At 46.0% G+C, this 18,406-nt stretch overlaps 1 protein-coding gene across 1 annotated transcript; it reads left to right on the plus strand.

Annotated features, from left to right (window-relative positions):
• Positions 1-16,949: 16,949 nt before the first annotated feature.
• On the plus strand, positions 16,950-17,741 carry LOC123153391 (uncharacterized). The gene is made up of 3 exons (XM_044572536.1): positions 16,950-17,065; positions 17,279-17,568; positions 17,659-17,741. The coding sequence occupies exons 1-3, from the start codon at positions 16,950-16,952 to the stop codon at positions 17,739-17,741; spliced, it is 489 nt and encodes a 162-aa protein (XP_044428471.1).
• The last annotated feature ends 665 nt before the right edge of the window (positions 17,742-18,406 follow it).

The following is an 18,406-nucleotide window of genomic DNA, read 5'->3' on the forward strand; positions in this document are numbered from 1 at the left end:
CGCTTTTCCTTTGCGCCACCAGGCCAACACTGGCGGCGAAGAAGAAGAGAGAGGGAGTGGCCACGCCCCCTAGGACCCAACAGCCTTCCACGATCGTGCCTCCCCTGGCGTGGGAGAGTATTGAAGGCACTCGCGCCTCGCCGGCCCGGTCATCCTCGCGAGGCCCGGAGGACCGATCTCGGGAGAAGGCGACCTCCACAGCCAAGTCGGCTTTGGAGGCACCAGCTTCCGGCTTGGCTGTCAAGGTCCCAAGGGCCCAAGAGCCCCCAGCTCCTTCTGCCGCCACCAACTCGCAAGCCCTGGCGACGACACTATCTTCTCCTCATCCCATCATGCCACAGGGCCGTGATCCTTCTGCTTCACCTGATGCTCTAGAGGAGGCTCTTTCCATGCTGACCCAGCTTTGGGGCGATCTTCAGGGCACCGATCGTCGCCTCGCGTCAGGGCACCTGGAGTTGATTGCGGGGTGGCTGCGATCCGACACGTCCGTGAGGGCGGCCTGGGCTCAGGCTGTGGTAGCTTCCGAGGAGGGTAAGTGGGCCGTCGATCTGGACGTGGCTGCCCGCGAGGCGGCGTTGAAGGGCGAGCTGGAGAACCTGTGCAAGGAGCACGCTGCCGCGGCTCGCCAGCACGAGGCATGGGAGGAGAAGTTGAAGGCTCGAGAAGAAGCGGTCGTCGTCCGCGATGCTGAGCTAGAGCGGCTGGCGCAGGCGCAGGCCGTGGAACGCGACCACCTGGAGAAGCTGGAGAAGAAGGTGGGGGCGGAGAAGGTCCTGCTGGAAACCAAGGCGAAGGTTCTTGCTGAGGATCGCGCGGCCTTCAAATCTCTTGAGGAGAGGTCCCGTGAGGCACTATAGGAGCTCTACGAGAAAACCGTTGGTGACTGATGACGAAGGTCCCGTCCAGCTACTTCCTCAGCTTGCCACGACGCTTGAGGGTGTCATCAACAGAATCGGCCCCATGGTGGAGGGGGAGCACGGGCGCTCTCCTCATCGGCCCTAACGCGCGTCCTCAGACACCTTCATCGCGATCCTAATGCCGACCTTGGTGTCCTGCTCGAGCCTGTGGATGAAGAGCGCTGCGCGGCTGCTGCCGAAGCCGTGAAGGGCCAGGTGGAGGCCTTATTGAAGAAGTTCCTTGCCATCGACCCCGCACCTCCGGCCGATGGTTCCACTGGTCCTGCGACCAAGGCCGACGATACAGGTGACGGTGACGCTGCCGACAGGAGGGCGCTTCCTGACGACGGTGCCCAAGGCTGAAGAGGAGGCTTGGTGGTAAACGATGGTGCTCCGTCCCATTTTTACTTTTCCTGTGATATGAAACGTGCCTCGTGGAGGCGTCAAAACTTCTGTTTGGTGTTTAAAGAACAATATGTCTTGTAATATTTTGCTAATGTTTCGTGATTTCCTTCCCGTTTGCTTGATGTTCTACGTTGGCGGGGCCCAACCCCACACGTACCTCAGCCGCCACTGGGCCGTCTAGATCACCAGGACGGAGCCAAGGGGTGAGGGGCTACGTGGCCAGTTAGGCTCCTGAGTCGTGATGCTCAGGAGTCCCCTTGACACGCAAACAACCTACGGGGAGGAGCTGCGAAACTAGGCCTTAGCGTTCTACGTCGGCAGGGCCCAGCCACGCGTGTACCACAGCTGCCATTGGGCCGTCCAGATCGCCAGGACGGGGCCAATGGGTGAGGGGCTACGTGGCCAGTTAGGCTCGTGAGTCTTGATGCTCAGGAGTCCCTCTTGACGTCCAAATAGCCTTCATACCTTTTCCTCCGCCGAGGCTCTGCTCGGGAGGGATGCATAACGACCAGGTCCGAGGGACCTGGCAGGGTGGCGTATGCTCGGGTGTGACCCGAGCATAGCCCCCGTGCCCAGCCCCCTCGCGCGACCCTCCTGAGGGGAAGTGTTGCGACGAGGCTGGACACTGAGTCCGGAGGCTCCCTGAGGTTGGTACGGCCATGGGGCCGCCCTCTGTTGTTTATCACCAGCGCGGAGCATAGTGCTTTCGTACTTGCATGGGCATAGCCGCTCCTCGACCATGTCGACTGCCAGCGTGGAGCATGGTGCTTCCACTGGTGCATGGGTGAGGGCTCCCTCTGAGTGGAGCCCCCGAGGCATGTACAACCCCGCCCTGACATGTGGCTTGCATGGCAGGGCTAGACGAGGTGTGTTTGGGCACTCATGAGCCAGCACGGGACTCACGAGGCCCTACCTCAAGGTGGGTTGCGCCTGGTCTTGATTCTTGATGGCTGTGGTGGCCCTGGGAGATGGTTAGGCAACTTGCGCCGGACGAATCTCCTGAGGCGATCACATGAGAACGCCAAACACCAACGACTCCAGGAGGTGATGTGAACGGGGCCGGCCCGCCAGACAGAGCTCAGTCGTTGGGTTTATCGATGCTGCAGGGACGGACCCGAGCACAGACGTCATGCCTAGTCTTCTCATGTGAAGAATCCTGAAGAAAGACGACCGGCGTGCGGCTCCCATGGTGGCGAGGCACCGGGTCACGCGCCCTGTCATGTCCATCCGCGATTAGCTCATGCAAGAACAAGGCACCAAGGTCCATGGGAGGTCACGTACACGGGAGCGAGCCCACGAGCCAGAGCTCAGCCTCTTGGGTTTGGCGACGTTGCAGGGACGGACCCGAGCACATACGTCGTGCCAGTCCTTAATCATGAGGCGGTCATGGGCAGGCTTGCAAGGGCGTGCAACGTTCATGGTATCGAAGTACTGGACAGGCAGGTGATAATCATAAGGTAATCCATGCAAGAGGGCAAGCTAGTTCAGATAGATGCAAGAACGATACTTGCCACTGGGACGGACCCGAGCGGCCTGGGGATGATGCAGCCCGTGAGGCGCTCCCAACAGAGTAAGCTAAAGATGCAAAAGGATACACATCGCAGGGACATGCCCATGCAACCTGGGGATGATGCAGCCCGAGGGGCGCCCCCAGCTGAACGAACCGGAAAGAGTCACCTGGTACTGTCGCTGAAGAGGTGTTGAAGTAGGTGAAGATGTCTGCTGGGGAGGTTGCTCCTCACGAGCCACCAGGGCCCTGAGCCTCAGGAGGCTCTGGGGGCTCGGGTGGTTTTGAAGAATCGTCACCATCTCTGCCAGGACTGCATGGTGCCTGGCCTCCTCAGCCACTAGAATGCTCCACAGGTGGCGCTAGAAGGTGACAGCCGCATTCGGTAGGTCGAAAGGCATGCGAACGTAGCTGTGAGGGGGACCCTCGCACCGTCTAACACTCGATGGCTAGAAGCGCCCCTGAGATGCAGCCCTATTGAGCCCTGGAATGTCGACGCAGATGCGTAGCCCGCCGTCCTCGCCAGGATGGGGAGCTACGCCAAGTGGTGGGCAGCGGTCGCCGCGCATGGCTCTTGCTTCCTGAAGCTCCTCAGTCACCTTGGTGATGAACTCCTGAGCACTAGGCGCTCTGTGCCCTGTGCCCTCTTGGAGGAAACATGCAGCGAAGCACGCATCCACGTGGTGCCCGAGCGCCTCCCTCATGACGTTGGCCAGGTCTGAGATCCTCCAGAAGAGAGCCCCCGAGCCCAGCCTGAGGAGGGCGCCAGGCATGCCTTCCTATGTGAGGGAAGGAGGCGCCCTAGCTGCGGGCGCAGATCCTGAGGTGGCGCCACTAGAAACGCCACTTTCCTAAGGCCCTTGGTGGAGTAGCTTCTTCTTCTTCTTCTTCTTGGGGTTGGCCTCAGGAGGGTACAGGGTGCCTTCGTTGTCGGGGTCTTCGACCGCTGCAGCTTGGTACACGCGCTCGAGGGATCACACCTCTTATCTTTCCTCGCAGGCGATCGAGTTGACGCCTCCAGTCCGTGGCATCTTGAGGACGTTGTAGCCGTGATGGGCCACCACCATAAACTTGGCCAGGGTTGGGTACCCAAGGATGGTGTTGTACGGCAGACGGATGTGGGCGATGTTGAAGTTGATGAGCTTGGTGCAGTAATTGTCGCGCTGGCCGAATGTGACGGGGAGGTGGACCTGCCCTATCGGGGTGGTGGAGCCGTCGGTCACTCCTGAGAAGGGCTTGGTAGGTTGTAGCTGATCGTATGGCACTTGGAGGCGATCGAACGTCTCGACGGGCAGGACAATGAGCCCTGCACCACCGTCGATGAGGGTCTTGGTGACTTGGACATTGCTGATGATGGGTAGGCAGAGCATCGGTAAGGCGCCAGCGGTTGTCTCCCACTTGAGCTAGTCAGACGAGCTAAAGGTAATGGAGCACTTGGACCACCTGAGCGGGCACGTGGCCTCTAATACGTCTCCAACGTATCTATAATTTATGAAGTATTCATGCTATTATATTATCTGTTTTAGATGTTTATGGGCTTTACTAAACACTTTTATATTATTTTTGGGACTAACCTATTAACCGGAGGCCCAGCCCAAATTGTTGTTTTCTTGCCTATTTCAGTGTTTAAAAGAAAAGGAATATCAAATGGAGTCCAAACGGAATGAAACCTTCGAGGGAGTTATTTTTTGAACGGAAGCAATCCAGGAGACTTGGAGTAGACGTCAGGGAACCTTCGAGGAAGCCACGAGGCAGGGAGGCGTGCCCTACCCCCTGGGCGCGCCCCCCACCCTCGTGGGCCCCTCGTGGCTCCCCTGACCGACTTCTTTTGCCTATATATGTCCATATACCCTAAAAACATCGAGGAGCATAATAGATCGGGAGTTCCGCCACCGCAAGCCTCTATAGCCACCGAAAACCAATCTAGACCCGTTCCGGCACCCTGCCGAGGGGGGATCCCTCACCGGTGGCCATCTTCATCATCCTGGCGCTCTCCATGACGAGGAGGGAGTAGTTCACCCTAGGGCTGAGGGTATGTACCAGTAGCTATGTGTTTGATCTCTCTCTCTCTCGTGTTCTTGAGATGGTACAATCTTGATGTATCGTGAGCTTCGCTATTATAGTTGGATCTTATGATGTTTCTCCCCCTCTACTCTCTTGTAATGGATTGAGTTTTCCCTTTGAAGTGATCTTATCGGATTGAGTCTTTAAGGATTTGAGAACACTTGATGTATGTCTTGCATGTGCTTATCTATGGAGACAATGGGATATCACGTGATCCACTTGATGTATGTTTTGGTGATCAACTTGCGAATGCATAGGGGTTGGCACACGTTTTCGTCTTGACTCTCCGGTAGAAACTTTGGGGCACTCTTTGAAGTTCTTTGTGTTGGTTGAATAGATGAATCTGAGATTGTGTGATGCATATCGTATAATCATACCCACGGATACTTGAGGTGACATTGGAGTATCTAGGTGACATTAGGGTTTTGGTTGATTTGTATCTTAAGGTGTTATTCTAGTACGAACTCTATGATAGATCGAACGGAAAGAATACCTTCATGTTATTTTACTACGGACTCTTGAATAGATCGATCAGAAAGGATAACTTTGAGGTGGTTCCGTACCCTACCATAATCTCTTCGTTTGTTCTCTGCTATTAGTGACTTTGGAGTGACTCTTTGCTGCATGTTGAGGGATAGTTATATGATCGAATTATGTTATTATTGTTGAGAGAACTTGCACTAGTGAAAATATGAACCCTAGGCCTTGTTTCCTAGCATTGCAATATCGTTTACGCTCACTTTTATCATTAGGTACCTTGCTGTTTTTATATTTTCAGATTACAAATACTCGTATCTATCATCCATATTGCACTTGTATCACCATCTCTTCGCCAAACTAGTGCACCTATACAATTTACCATTGTATTGGGTGTGTTGGGGACACAAGAGACTCTTTGTTATTTGGTTGCAGGGTTGTTTGAGAGAGACCATCTTCAACCTACGCCTCCCACGGATTGATAAACCTTGGGTCATCCACTTGAGGGAAATTTTCTACTGTCCTACAAACCTCTGCACTTGGAGGCCCAACAACGTCTACAAGAAGAAGGTTGTGTAGTACACATCAAGCTCAGTTTCTGGCACCGTTGCCAGGGAGGTGAGTGCTTGAAGGTATATCTTTAGATCTTGCAATCGAATTTTTTAGTTTCTTGTTTTATCACTAGTTTAGTTTATAAAAGAAAATTACAAAAAAATGGAACTGAGTTTGCCTCATACGCTTCATCTTTTTAATATCTTTCATGAGAATGATGGAAAGGAAAATTGTGCTCAAGTGCTAGAAGAAGAAGTCTCTAAAATGCTTGGCACTAAATCTTTGAATGATGAGCATGATTGCAATGTTGTTAGTATGAACTCCTTGAATATCCATAGTACTAATGATGATTGCACTAGTCATGATGAAAATGTCTCTTATAAGCATGTCAACTTTTGTGGAGTGCATAGAGTTTGCAAGTACACACCAAATAGGGAAGATAGATTTTGCAAGAGGCATAAGTATTTAGAAACCAAATGGTTGCAAGAGAGGCTAGATGTTTGTGCTGAAAATTTAAAATTTCTTCGCCATACTTGTGAACTTTGTAGTGAACATGGTCATTTAAATCTCCAATGCAAATTGTTTCATGATCGTATCGTGTCCAAAAATTGTGATGATTTGATTTCCCTTGCACATCATAATGAACTGAGTTTGCTTTTGGGTTATGAATAAATGAAACGTATAACTAAGCATATTCCAGAATATAACCTTGAGAAATTCCTCGATATTGATCTAGAAGAAATTTTTATGTATTGTGCGGTGAATTGCATTGACAATCCTTATATTGCCAATTACATAAAGAAAAGAAAACAAATAGAGGATGAAGAGAATACTAATGAAAGGGGAGATACTTCCTAATATCCTCCTATTATTTCTTATGATGAATCAGGTAACGAGGAGGAGCCTTCTATTCAACCAATCTCATCAATAAGGAGCTCCAAAAAGAGGATTTAACCCACACATAATGTGAAGAAGAAAAAGAAAAGACGGAGAAGTAAAGGTGAAAAGGTATCCCTCCCAAATGATGTTGCCCCTATTACTCATTGTGATGATGATAATTGCTATACTATTGGTGCTAGCCATACTATTAATGATGAGAGTGATTATGCTTATGATATGAAAAGGCCCAAGCTTGGGGATGCTATGTTTGATGAGAATGACATGTTTGAGAATATATTTGCTGCAATTAATGTTTGTCCCAATCTTGGGGATGCTATGTTTAATGAAGATGGTATTTCTAGCCTCCCAAGTTTTGATATGCAAATTTGTTATGATGATAACATGCCTCCTACTTATGATGATTATATTGATGAAAGTGGGTTCGGAAGAGTGTCAACTTTAGGAAGTAATGATCCCACTATTTTGGAGGATGTTGCATCTTATTGTGATAATTATGAAAGTGGATTTTGAGAGGTCATGACTTTATTTAGTAATGATTCCACTATCTTGGAAGAGGTTTCAATTGATTATGATGAGAACAAAGTTGCTACTTATGATGATTATTGTGATGATACTTATGCTATAAAAAGTAATGATGATTATATTTATAAAACTTTTCATGATTATGATTACCCCTTTACTGAACATTACTCTTTTAATATGGAAACAATTTTAGTATTCGAGTTTCTTATGATACTCCCACTATTCCGAATGAGAAGAATTCTGCTTATGTGGAGAGTAATAAAATTCCTATGCTTGTAGATCATGAAAAGAATGCTTTATGTGATAGTTATATTGTTGAATTCATTCATGAAGCTACTGAAAAATATTATGAGGGAGGAATATGTTCTTGTAGGAATTTCAATAATATCAAGTTTCCTCTCTATGTGCTTAAAGTTTTGAAGTTATGCCTGTTTTGCCTTCCTATGCTAGTTGATTATTGTTCCCATAAGTTGTTTGCTCACAAAATCCTATGCATAGGAAGTGGGTTAGACTTAAATGTGCTAGTCATATTCTTCATGATGCTCTCTTTATATTTCAATTCTTATCTTTTATGTGAGCATCATTGAAATCATCATGCCTAGCTAGGGGCGTTAAACATTAGCGCTTGTTGAGAGGCAACCCAATTTTATTTTTGTTCCTTGCTTTTTGCTCCTGTTTAGCAGTAAATAATCTATCTAGCCTATGGTTAGATGTGGTTTTATGTTTTAATTAGTGTTTGTGCCAAGTAGAACCTTTGGGAAGACTTGGGGAAAGTCTTTGCGATCTTGCTGTAAAAAACAGAAACTTTAGCGCTCACGAGATTAGATGATATGTTTTACTGGAGAGTGCTACTTAGTTGATTCTTTTTTCATATGATTAATAGATAAATTCCTCACGTCCATTTAGAATTTTTGGGGTTCCATAAGTATACGTTTGATCCATATTACTACAGACTGTTATGTTTTTGACAGATTCTGTTTTCTATTGTTGTTTGCTTATTTTGATGAATCTATGAGTAGTATCGGAGGGTATGAACCATAGATGAGTTGGAATACAGTAGATATTACACCAATATGAATTTAGAATTAGTTCACAACAGTACCTAAGTGGTGATTTATTTTCTTATACTAACGGAGATTACGAGTTTTCTGTTAAGTTTTGTGTTGTGAAGTTTTCAAGTTTTGGGTAAAGATTCGATGGACTATGGAATAAGGAGTGCCAATAGGCTCAGACTGGGGATTACCAAGGCACCCCAAGGCAATATTCAAGGACAACCAAGAGCCTAAGCTTGGGGATGCCCCAGAAGGCATCCCCTCTTTCGTCTTCGTTCATCGGTAACTTTACTTGGAGCTATATTTTTATTCACCACATGATATGTGTTTTGCTTGGAGCATCAATTTATTTTGTTAGGATTTGCTTGCTGTTATTTAAAACAATGTTTTGCATCTTTTATTTCAATAAAAGTGGCATTGATAGCCTTTACTATGCCTATTTTACAAGTATACGTGTTGCTGTTTGAAAACAGAAAGTTTACCGCTGTTGCAAAAATTCCCTAGAAAAGTAAGAATGTGATAAAATGTTGAAACCTTTTGCATAATAATCTCTGATAAATTTTTTACAGTGGGAATTTTCTTTCATAATTTTTGGAGCTAGGAAAGTATGTATCTTGCTGGATTCTTTACAGACTGTCCTGTTTAGGCAGATTGCTGTTATGTTTGCATTGTTTGCATATGTTTGCTTCTTTAATGATTTTATTTGAGGATAGGACTATTAAATATGCAGAGGCATTTAGTATGCAATGTTGAATAATAGTTTTAGTGATTTTCTACAGTAGAGTATGATAAGGTTTTTGCATTGGTTTATACTAACTTATCTCACGAGTCCTTGTGGAGTTTTGTGTGGATGAAGCTTTTGAGATTTAGGGAGACCGTGATATGAGAGGAATTAAGGAGACACGAAAGCTCAGTCTTGGGGATGCCCAAGGCATCCCAAGATAATATTTCAAGAAGTCTCAAGCGTCTAAGCTTGGGGATGCCCCGGTTGGCATCCCATCTTTATTCTTCGACAACTATCGGTTAGTATCGGTTGATCCTAAGTTTTTGCTTCTTCACGTGATACTTGCTATTCTTAGAATGTCATTTTATTTTGTTTTTCTTGTTGTTTGAATAAAATATCAAGATCTGAAATTATTAAATGTGAGAGTCTTCACATAGCTAAATAATTATTTAACTACTCATTGATCTTCACTTATATCTTTCGGAGTAGTTTGTTATTCATTCACGTGCTTCACATATATCCTATGAGTAAATGGTTGAATGAATTGAATATAATAAATCTGAAATTTTACATGTTTCATATGCTTATCCCATGGGAAGTGATGACTTCACATATAAGAAGTAAAGGTGGTAAATTTATTGAAGGTTAGCAAAAATTGTATTGGTCACTTGAACAATTCATGAAAGAATATTGAGGGAAGAGAGGTTTTCACATATAAATATACTATCTTGGACATATTTTATGATTGTGAGCACTCATTAAAATATGACATGCTAAAAATTTGACGTTGGACAAGGAAGACAACATAATGGGTTATGTTTTCTTACATCTGAAATAAATTATATTGTCATGGATCATCCAACATGTTGAGCTTGCCTTTACCTCTCATGCTAGCCAAATTCCTTGCACCAAGTAGAGATACTACTTGTGCTTCCAAATATCCTTAAACCCAGTTTTTCCACCATATCTACCTATGGATTGAGTAAGATCCTTCAAGTAAGTTGTCATTGTTGCAAGCAATAAAAATTGATCTCTAAATATGTATGATTTATTAGTATGGAGAAAATAAGCTTTATACAATCTTGTGATGTGGAAGAAATAAAAGCGACGGACTGCATAATAAAGGTCCATATGACAAGTGGCAATATAAAGTGACGTTCTTTTGCATTAAGATTTCATGCATCCAACCATAAAAACACATGAAAACCTCTGGTTCCCTCTGCGAAGGGCCTATCTTTTATTCTTGTCTTATACTTCATACAAGAGTCATGGTGATCTTCACCTTTCCTTTTTACATTTTATCCTTTGGCAAGCACTGTGTGTTGGAAAGATCCTGATATATATAGCTAATTGGATGTGAGTTTTCATGAACTATTATTGTTGACATTACCCTTGAGGTAAAAGGTTGGGAGGCAAAACTATAAGCCCCTATCTTTCTCTGTGTCCGATTAAAACTTCATACCCATAAGTATTGCATGAGTGTTAGCAATTGTGAAAGACTAAATGATAGTTGAGTATGTGGACTTGATGAAAAGCTCTTATATTGACTCTTTCCGATGTTATGATAAATTGCAATTGCTTCAATGACTGAGATTATAGTTTGTTAGTTTTCAATGAAGTTTTTGATTCATACTTGAAATTGTGAATGAATTGACACTTTAGCATAAGAAACCATATGACAATATATATATATATGTTGTTGTTCTAAGAATGATCATGATGCCCTCATGTCTGTATTTTATTTTATCGACACCTCTATCTCTAAACATGTGGACATATTTTTTGATATCGGCTTTCGCTTGAGGACAAGCGAGGTCTAAGCTTATGTCACGATACTTATGCCTATTCTCTCTTATTTTACAAGGTTTACATGAAGAGGGAGAATGCCGATAGCAGGAATTCTGGGCTGGAAAAGGAGCCAATATTAGAGACCTATTCTGCACAACTCCAAAAGTCCTGAAACTTCACGGAAGTCAGTTTTATAATATATAAAAAATATTGGGCGAAGGAAGCACCAGAGGGGGGCCACCCACCATCCACGAGGGTGGGGGGCGCCCCCCTGCCTCGTGGCCCCCCTGGCAGGCCTCCGGTGCCCATATTTTGCTATATGAAGTCTTTTGCCCTAGAAAAAATCATAAGCAAGCTCATGGGACGAAACTCCGCCGCCACGAGGCGGAACCTTGGAGGAACCAATCTAGGGCTCCAGCGGAGCTGTTCTGCCAGGGAAACATCCCTCCGGGAGGGGGGAATCATCACCATCGTCATGACCATCGAACCTCTCATTGGTAGGGGGTCAATCTCCATCAACATCTTCACCAGCACCATCTCATCTCAAACCCTAGTTCATCTCTTGTATCCAATCTTTGTCTCAAAACCTCAGATTGGTACCTGTGGGTTGCTAGTAGTGTTGATTACTCCTTGTAGTTGATGCTAGTTGGTTTACTTGGTGGAAGATCATATGTTCAGATCCATTATGCATATTAATACCCCTCTGATTATGAACATGAATATGATTTGTGATTAGTTACGTTTGTTCCTAAGGACATGGGAGAAGTCTTTCTATAAGTAGTCATGTGAATTTGGTATTCGTTTGAGATTTTGATGAGATGTATGTTGTCTCTCCTCTAGTGGTGTCATGTGAACGTCGACTACATGACACTTCACCATTATTTGGGCCTAGGGGAAGGCATTGGGAAGTAATAAGTAGATCATGGGTTGCTAGAGTGACAGAAGCTTAAACCCTAGTTTATGAGTTGCTTCGTAAGGGGCTGATTTGGATCCATATGTTTCATGCTATGGTTAGGTTTACCTTAATACTTCTTTTGTAGTTGCGAGTGCTTGCAAGAGGGGTTAATCATAAGTGGGATGCTTGTCCAAGGAAGGACAGTACCCAAGAACCGATCCACCCACATATCAAATTATCAAAGTAACGAACACGAATCATATGAGCGTGATGAAAACTAGCTTGATGATAATTCCCATGTGTCCTCGGGAGCGCTTTACTTTATATAAGAGTTTGTCTAGGCTTGTCTTTTGCTACAAAAAGGATTGGGCCATCTTGTTGCACCTTATTAACTTTTATTACTTGTTACCCGTTACAAATTACCTTTTCACAAAATTATCTGTTACCGATAATTTCAGTGCTTGCAGAGAACACCTTACTGAAAACTGCTTATCATTTCCTTCTGCTCCTCGTTGGGTTCGACACTATTACTTATCGAAAGGACTGCGATAGAACCCCTATACTTGTGGGTCATCAACTGTGTGGGATGTACATGAGAACGGAAACGTATTCCTTGGATTGACTGTGTGATATACATACGAACAGAAATGTTTTCCCTGGATTGACTATGTGGGATGTACATAAGAACGAAAAAATATTCCTTGGATTGACTATGTGTGATATAAATAAGAACAGAAATGTTTTTCCGGGATTCGCCGTGTGGTATGTACATAAGAACGGAAATGGTTAGGTTTCGATGCCTTGCCCGATCGCACACGAGCTCATTTTGCCCCAGCCTGTGTGCCAGGAGGGCCTATCCCCGACGGTTTCTGTGTCGTGTGGGAAGGACCCCCCTATCGCCCACACTCACTTGGTGACGTTTCCAAATGCCATCATGGAAAGGGGTTAAAAACCGTTTGTATAGCCCCGACGCGTACCAGTGATATCGAATATACCTTTGTCACTTTCCCATCCTTCTTATCCGCCAAGTATTTGGGGTAGTTCCGCTTCCAGTGACCATTTCCTTTGCAGTAGAAGCACTCAGTTTCAGGCTTGGGTCTAGCTTTGGGTTTCTTCATGGGAGCGGCAACTTGTTTGCCATTCTTCTTGAAGTTCCCTTTCTTTCCCTTTTACCCTTTTCTAGAAACTAGTGGTCTTGTTAACCATCAACATTTAATGCTCTTTCTTGATTTCTACATTCGTCGATTTCAGCATCGCGAAGAGCTTGGGAATTGTTTTTGTCATCCCTTGCATATTATAGTTCATCATGAAGTTCTAGTAGCTTGGCGATGGTGACTAGAGAACTCTGACAATCACTATCTTATCTGTAAGATTAACCCCCACTTGATTCAAGTGATTGTAGTAGCCAGACATTCTGAGTGTATGCTCACTGGCTGAGTTATTCTCCTCCATCTTGTGGGTAAAGTACTTGTCAGAGGTCTCATACCTCTCAACACGGGCATAAGTCTGAAATACCAATTTCAGCTCTTGGAACATCTCATGTGTTCCATGGCGTTCAAAACGTCTTTGAAGCCCCAATTCTAAGCCGTAAAGCATGGCGCACTAAACTATCAAGTAGTCATCATATTGAGCTTGTCAAACGTTCATAACGTCTACATATGCTCCTAGAATAGGCCTGTCACCTTGCGGGGCATCAAGGACATAATTATTCTGTGCAACAATGAGGATAATCCTCAGATCTTGGACCCCCGTCCACATCATTGCTACTATCATCTTTCAGCTTAGTTTTCTCTAGGAGCATATCAAAAATAAGGGAGCTAAAATGCGAGCTATTGATCTATAACATAAATATGCAAAACTATCAAGACTAAGTCCATGATAAATTAAGTTCAATTAATCAAATTACTAATGAACTCCCACTTAAATAAACATCCCTCAAGTTTATCTAAGTGATACATGATCCAAATCAACTAACCCATGTCCGATCATCACGTGAGATGGGGTAGTCGTCAATGGTGAACATCTCTATGTTGCACATATCTACTATATGACTCATGTTCTACCTTTCAGTCTCCAGTGTTCCGAGACCATGTCTGTACATGCTAGGCTCATCAAGTTTAACCCAAGTATTCTGCATGTGCAAAACTGTCTTACACCCGTTGTATGTGAACGTAGAGTGTATCACACCCGATCATCACGTGGTGTCTCGAAACGATGAACTGTAGCAACGGTGCATGCTCAGGGAGAACACTTTTACCTTGAAATTTAGTGAAGGGGTCATCTTATAATGCTACCGCCATTCTAAGCAAAATAAGATGCAAATAAGATAAACATCACACACTACTGCAGGATGCTGCTAACATGACACTACGATCGGAGACCCTTCGAGAAACTGTGTGCGATGCCATAATCACAAACGGTGTTGTATGAAGACCGTCAGAAATGTGTAAAATGTTTGTGATGACGGATGCATCAAACACGGTTCAGGTTTTAGTTGCGTGTGCAATGAAGGGCATACGGTTCAGTTCAATGAACTATTTGTGATGAGGAGGAACAAAAGAAACGGGCAGCCAGATGGAGGCGTGTGCGATACACAACATACGGTTCACTCGGATGAACTGTTTGTGATTAGGCAACACAAAAGAAACGGTCAGCCAAATCAAAGGTGTGTGCGATATACGGCATGTAGTTCACTCGGATGAACTGTTTGCGTTGAGACAGGAGAACAGAAACGGTTCAACTTAACAAGATGTGTGTGATACGCGACAAACAGGTCTGTAATCAGAAATGTGTCTGAAGACCAATAAGAACACAGGCGGTTGCTGCTAATAAGACATGTGTGTTGTGCGATGGGATTCCATACATAACAACAACATATATATACACACACTTATAAGGACATGCTTGCATAACCAAATTAAACATCCACTTACATAGGTGGCTACTACAACCATGGCATTTGCACACTCCAAAGTAAACTATTACATGCATAATTACATAGGTGGCTACTACACACATGACATTTCCACACACCAATAAAGTAAATTATATATTACATGCATGATTAACAAGCATAAGTGATCATCTGATCATCATCTACTTCTTGTGACACTGCTTGCTCTGCTTGTGGCTCGATCCGGGCTCGTCGATTTGGGTAATGAGGCACTTCCTCATGTCAACGATCCGCATGTGCATCTCGTAGCATGTGTACACGCTCTTGGTCGCAAACCTGAGGAGAGGTTCATCCAGTTGCCGCATCTAGGCCCCGTGCCAGGATACGGGACTTGTTCTCCGGGCATCCTGCTTCATCTTTTCGTAGTAGGGGTCGATGATGGTTGAGGCGAGTTTGACCAGGGAGTCCTTCTTCATGCTACCCTAGACCGTGTAGTGGTCATGGATTTCGACAAGGTTCTTGCAGGCCAAGCCCGTAACACTGAGCGCTTTTACATCATTGGTGGTATCCACCATGGCGAACTTGTAGTCAGTGCTATTGACAAACCTATTGAAACGGTCGCAAGGCTCTGTGGCCATGCAGTAGCGGTATATGAAGACATGATGGCGCACGCACAACTAGGCGACGGCAACCTTCTGATCTATGACGGGACGACCGGTGGTGTACTTGAGGTCGATGCCGACCACCTTGTACTTGTCTCTAGCAAGCAACTGCTCAACGCTGTTGATGTAGTCGTCTACCATGGCCGGGTCAATGGTGTACACCACCGGGAGATCTGTCTCCCTTGCGTGGGTCTCCACTCTATGCTCGCCGAACTCCATTGGAGCGCCGCCGGACATCCCCTCTCTATGTGTCGTTGTGGGTGTGCTTGTTGTGTTGTGGGGCGCGATCAAAAGGTTGAAGAGACTAAGGTTATAATGGCCGCGGGAATTAAAGGGGAAGCCGAATGGCCAGGAATATCGGCAGGCCCTGATGGCAGTTCTAATTTGCAACACGTAACTCCAGTGTGCCGCACGTAACTGCATCGCGTGGCAATGTGCGTTGTGCAACCGCATGCATACGGGGCCCCTGATGTGATTGTGCACACGCCCAACCGTTGGCAGAGCGCACGCAAAGGGACGCGAGCAGAGCGCTCCGTGGTTGCCTCAACGGCGAGCAACCATATATATATATATATATATATATATATATATATAGAGAGAGAGAGAGAGAGAGAGAGTAGCACTATTCTGATCCTGGGATCATAATAGTTATTTGGATCACGGTGCTCTATATAGAGCCTGGTGGATATGTTCCCGAACTGCGGAACCCACGGACAAGAAAAAAGAAACCCTCATCCCCACGACCCGAACAGATCGACCCACCACTTACCAATCCCGATCCCCGCCTTCCCCCGATCCCATCGCCGCTGGACCTCCGCCTGAATCAGACGCCACCACCGCACAACCCGCTAGTCCCGACGACCTCCGTCGCCGCCTACGACCACCGCAGGCACCGCCCCGACCACCTCCTGCACCGCCCTCCACCCCGACCACCTCCTGCGCCGCCCTCCACCCCGACCACCTTCGCCGCCGTCCTCCACCCCGACCACCTCTGCCACTCCGACGCGGCCTCCCCTCCCCCTCCAGCTCGACCTTCCCTTCCTTCCTACACGACCTGCGCCGCGCCGCTGCCTGCATCTCGTATTTGTTACGTGCCGTAGAGATCCCACCTGCGATTTGCACCCTCCGCCTCCCCGAGGATGCCGCTGGCAGAGCTCAGGCACCACTCCCCCCGTCGCGTGCAGGTAGACGCGGACCACCTCGCATGCCATGCTGGCCACACCGCAACAGCGAGGCAATTTTTGGTTCCTCATCAAGCAGCAGCCGTCGCCCCCCTAGAAGTTCAATTCTGATGGCGACGTCCAACTCCGGCGAGTAGCACAGCACAACCACGGCTCCCCAATATCCTCTCTGTGAACCTGTTTTTACCTGTATAATCGCCACTGTGATGTGCTGGACTTGTTACAATTTTGAGGCGCTTGCGACTGAATCGCCTGTATATTTTTTTGTTCTACAACAGTTCAGAAGTCCACACCGACAACACCGAAGCAGAGCTCTCATCCTGTCCATAAAACGGCCAGCGTCATGGCATGATGATACGCATCCGCTGCAAAGTGCAAAGCCACTGGAGGAGAAAGCTTGGCGCAGCTTTGCACTTGTGACTTGTTGAGCCATGGAGTTCAAGCACCTGTGCCTGGTAAGGTTCAAGGAGGGCGTGGTGGTGGACGACATCATTGAGGAGCTCACCAAGCTTGCCGGGGAGCTCGACACCGTCAAATTCTTCGGGTGGTATGCATTTGCATTTCATTTGTTTTGTTCCAAAAAAGGGATTCCATCTTTACTGCACGGTACACTTCAAAATGTCTGCTACATCTTTACTGCACCAGTGAACAAAAACTATGTCAGATTTTAATTGAGCAACAACAGATCAGGATTAGGCATCGCCATTCAGAAGTTTTTCTATCTAGAGTTAGGTTGATTGCTCCTTGTGTTGGGTTGTAGGGGAAAAGACGTGTTGAACCAGGAGGCGCTCACGCATGGCTTCACCCACGTCTTCTCCATGAGCTTCGCCAGCGCCGAGGACCTGGTGGCGTGCATGGGCCACGAGAAGCACTCTTCTTTCGCCTACCATGCTGGCCACACCGACAACAGCGAGGCAGTTTTTGGTTCCTCATCAAGCAGCAGCAGCCGCCCCCTAGAAGTTCAAAATTCTAATGACGACGTCCAACTTCGGCGAGTAGCACAGCACGACCACGGCTCCCGGTATCCTCTCTGTGAACTTGTTTTTACCTGTATAATCGCCACTGTGATGTGCTGGACTTGTTACAATTTTGAGGAGTTTGCGGCTGAATCGCCTGTATATTTTTTTTGTTCTGCAACAGTTCAGAAGTCCGTGTTATTCCCCCGAGTGAACGTGCACCCTCAAGGCCTCAACTCTGTAGTGCCTGAGAAGCCACATGGGTAAACGGCCTAGGCAGAGATGGAGAAGGGGTGCAAGAAGCTGCACGCCAGGGATGCACCTAACTTCTTTCAGCAGGTCATGTTGGAGCAGCTCCTACTCACGTTCCCTCATTCCGCTCGGCCTGTTCCACACATGGATTGTTCTTGGTGGAATTGGTCAACACGAAGGAGCTAATACTACACGCGTTAGAACTAGTCCCTTCAACTTGTAGTCGCTTGCTTTTGCAAAAAGTATTCATCTTTATTCTATTTACATGAGTGGCTTTCAGTGGTGGTGGCTCTGATTTTCTTTGGGAGGTGGATGAGAACAAAGGTGTGTGCGTAGTAGAAAAATGATACCCGAACATTGCATTTCTCTTTGTATATAATGTGGTCATTTTGTTACTATTTGGAATATCATTGGATTGCTCTGATTCTAAACATGCGGTGTAATATCTTTGGACTGCTCTTATTTTAAAAACAGTTTATAAAAAATGGAGTTGCCCATTTTTAAAGAAAAACTAGTAGTTTGAGTATAAATCACGGAAAGGTCTCTATGTTTGCCAGAAAATTATGATTTTCCCGTTACAAAAAATACCGAGAAGCTCAAATTAAAAATATAGAGCAGTACAAAAATAACAGAGCACTTTGAAGCAGATATTTCACCGTTTCTAAATTTAAAAAAAGGTA

The sequence above is a fragment of the Triticum aestivum genome, chromosome 7A, assembly GCF_018294505.1.
Source record: "Triticum aestivum cultivar Chinese Spring chromosome 7A, IWGSC CS RefSeq v2.1, whole genome shotgun sequence".
NCBI lineage: Eukaryota > Viridiplantae > Streptophyta > Magnoliopsida > Poales > Poaceae > Triticum > Triticum aestivum.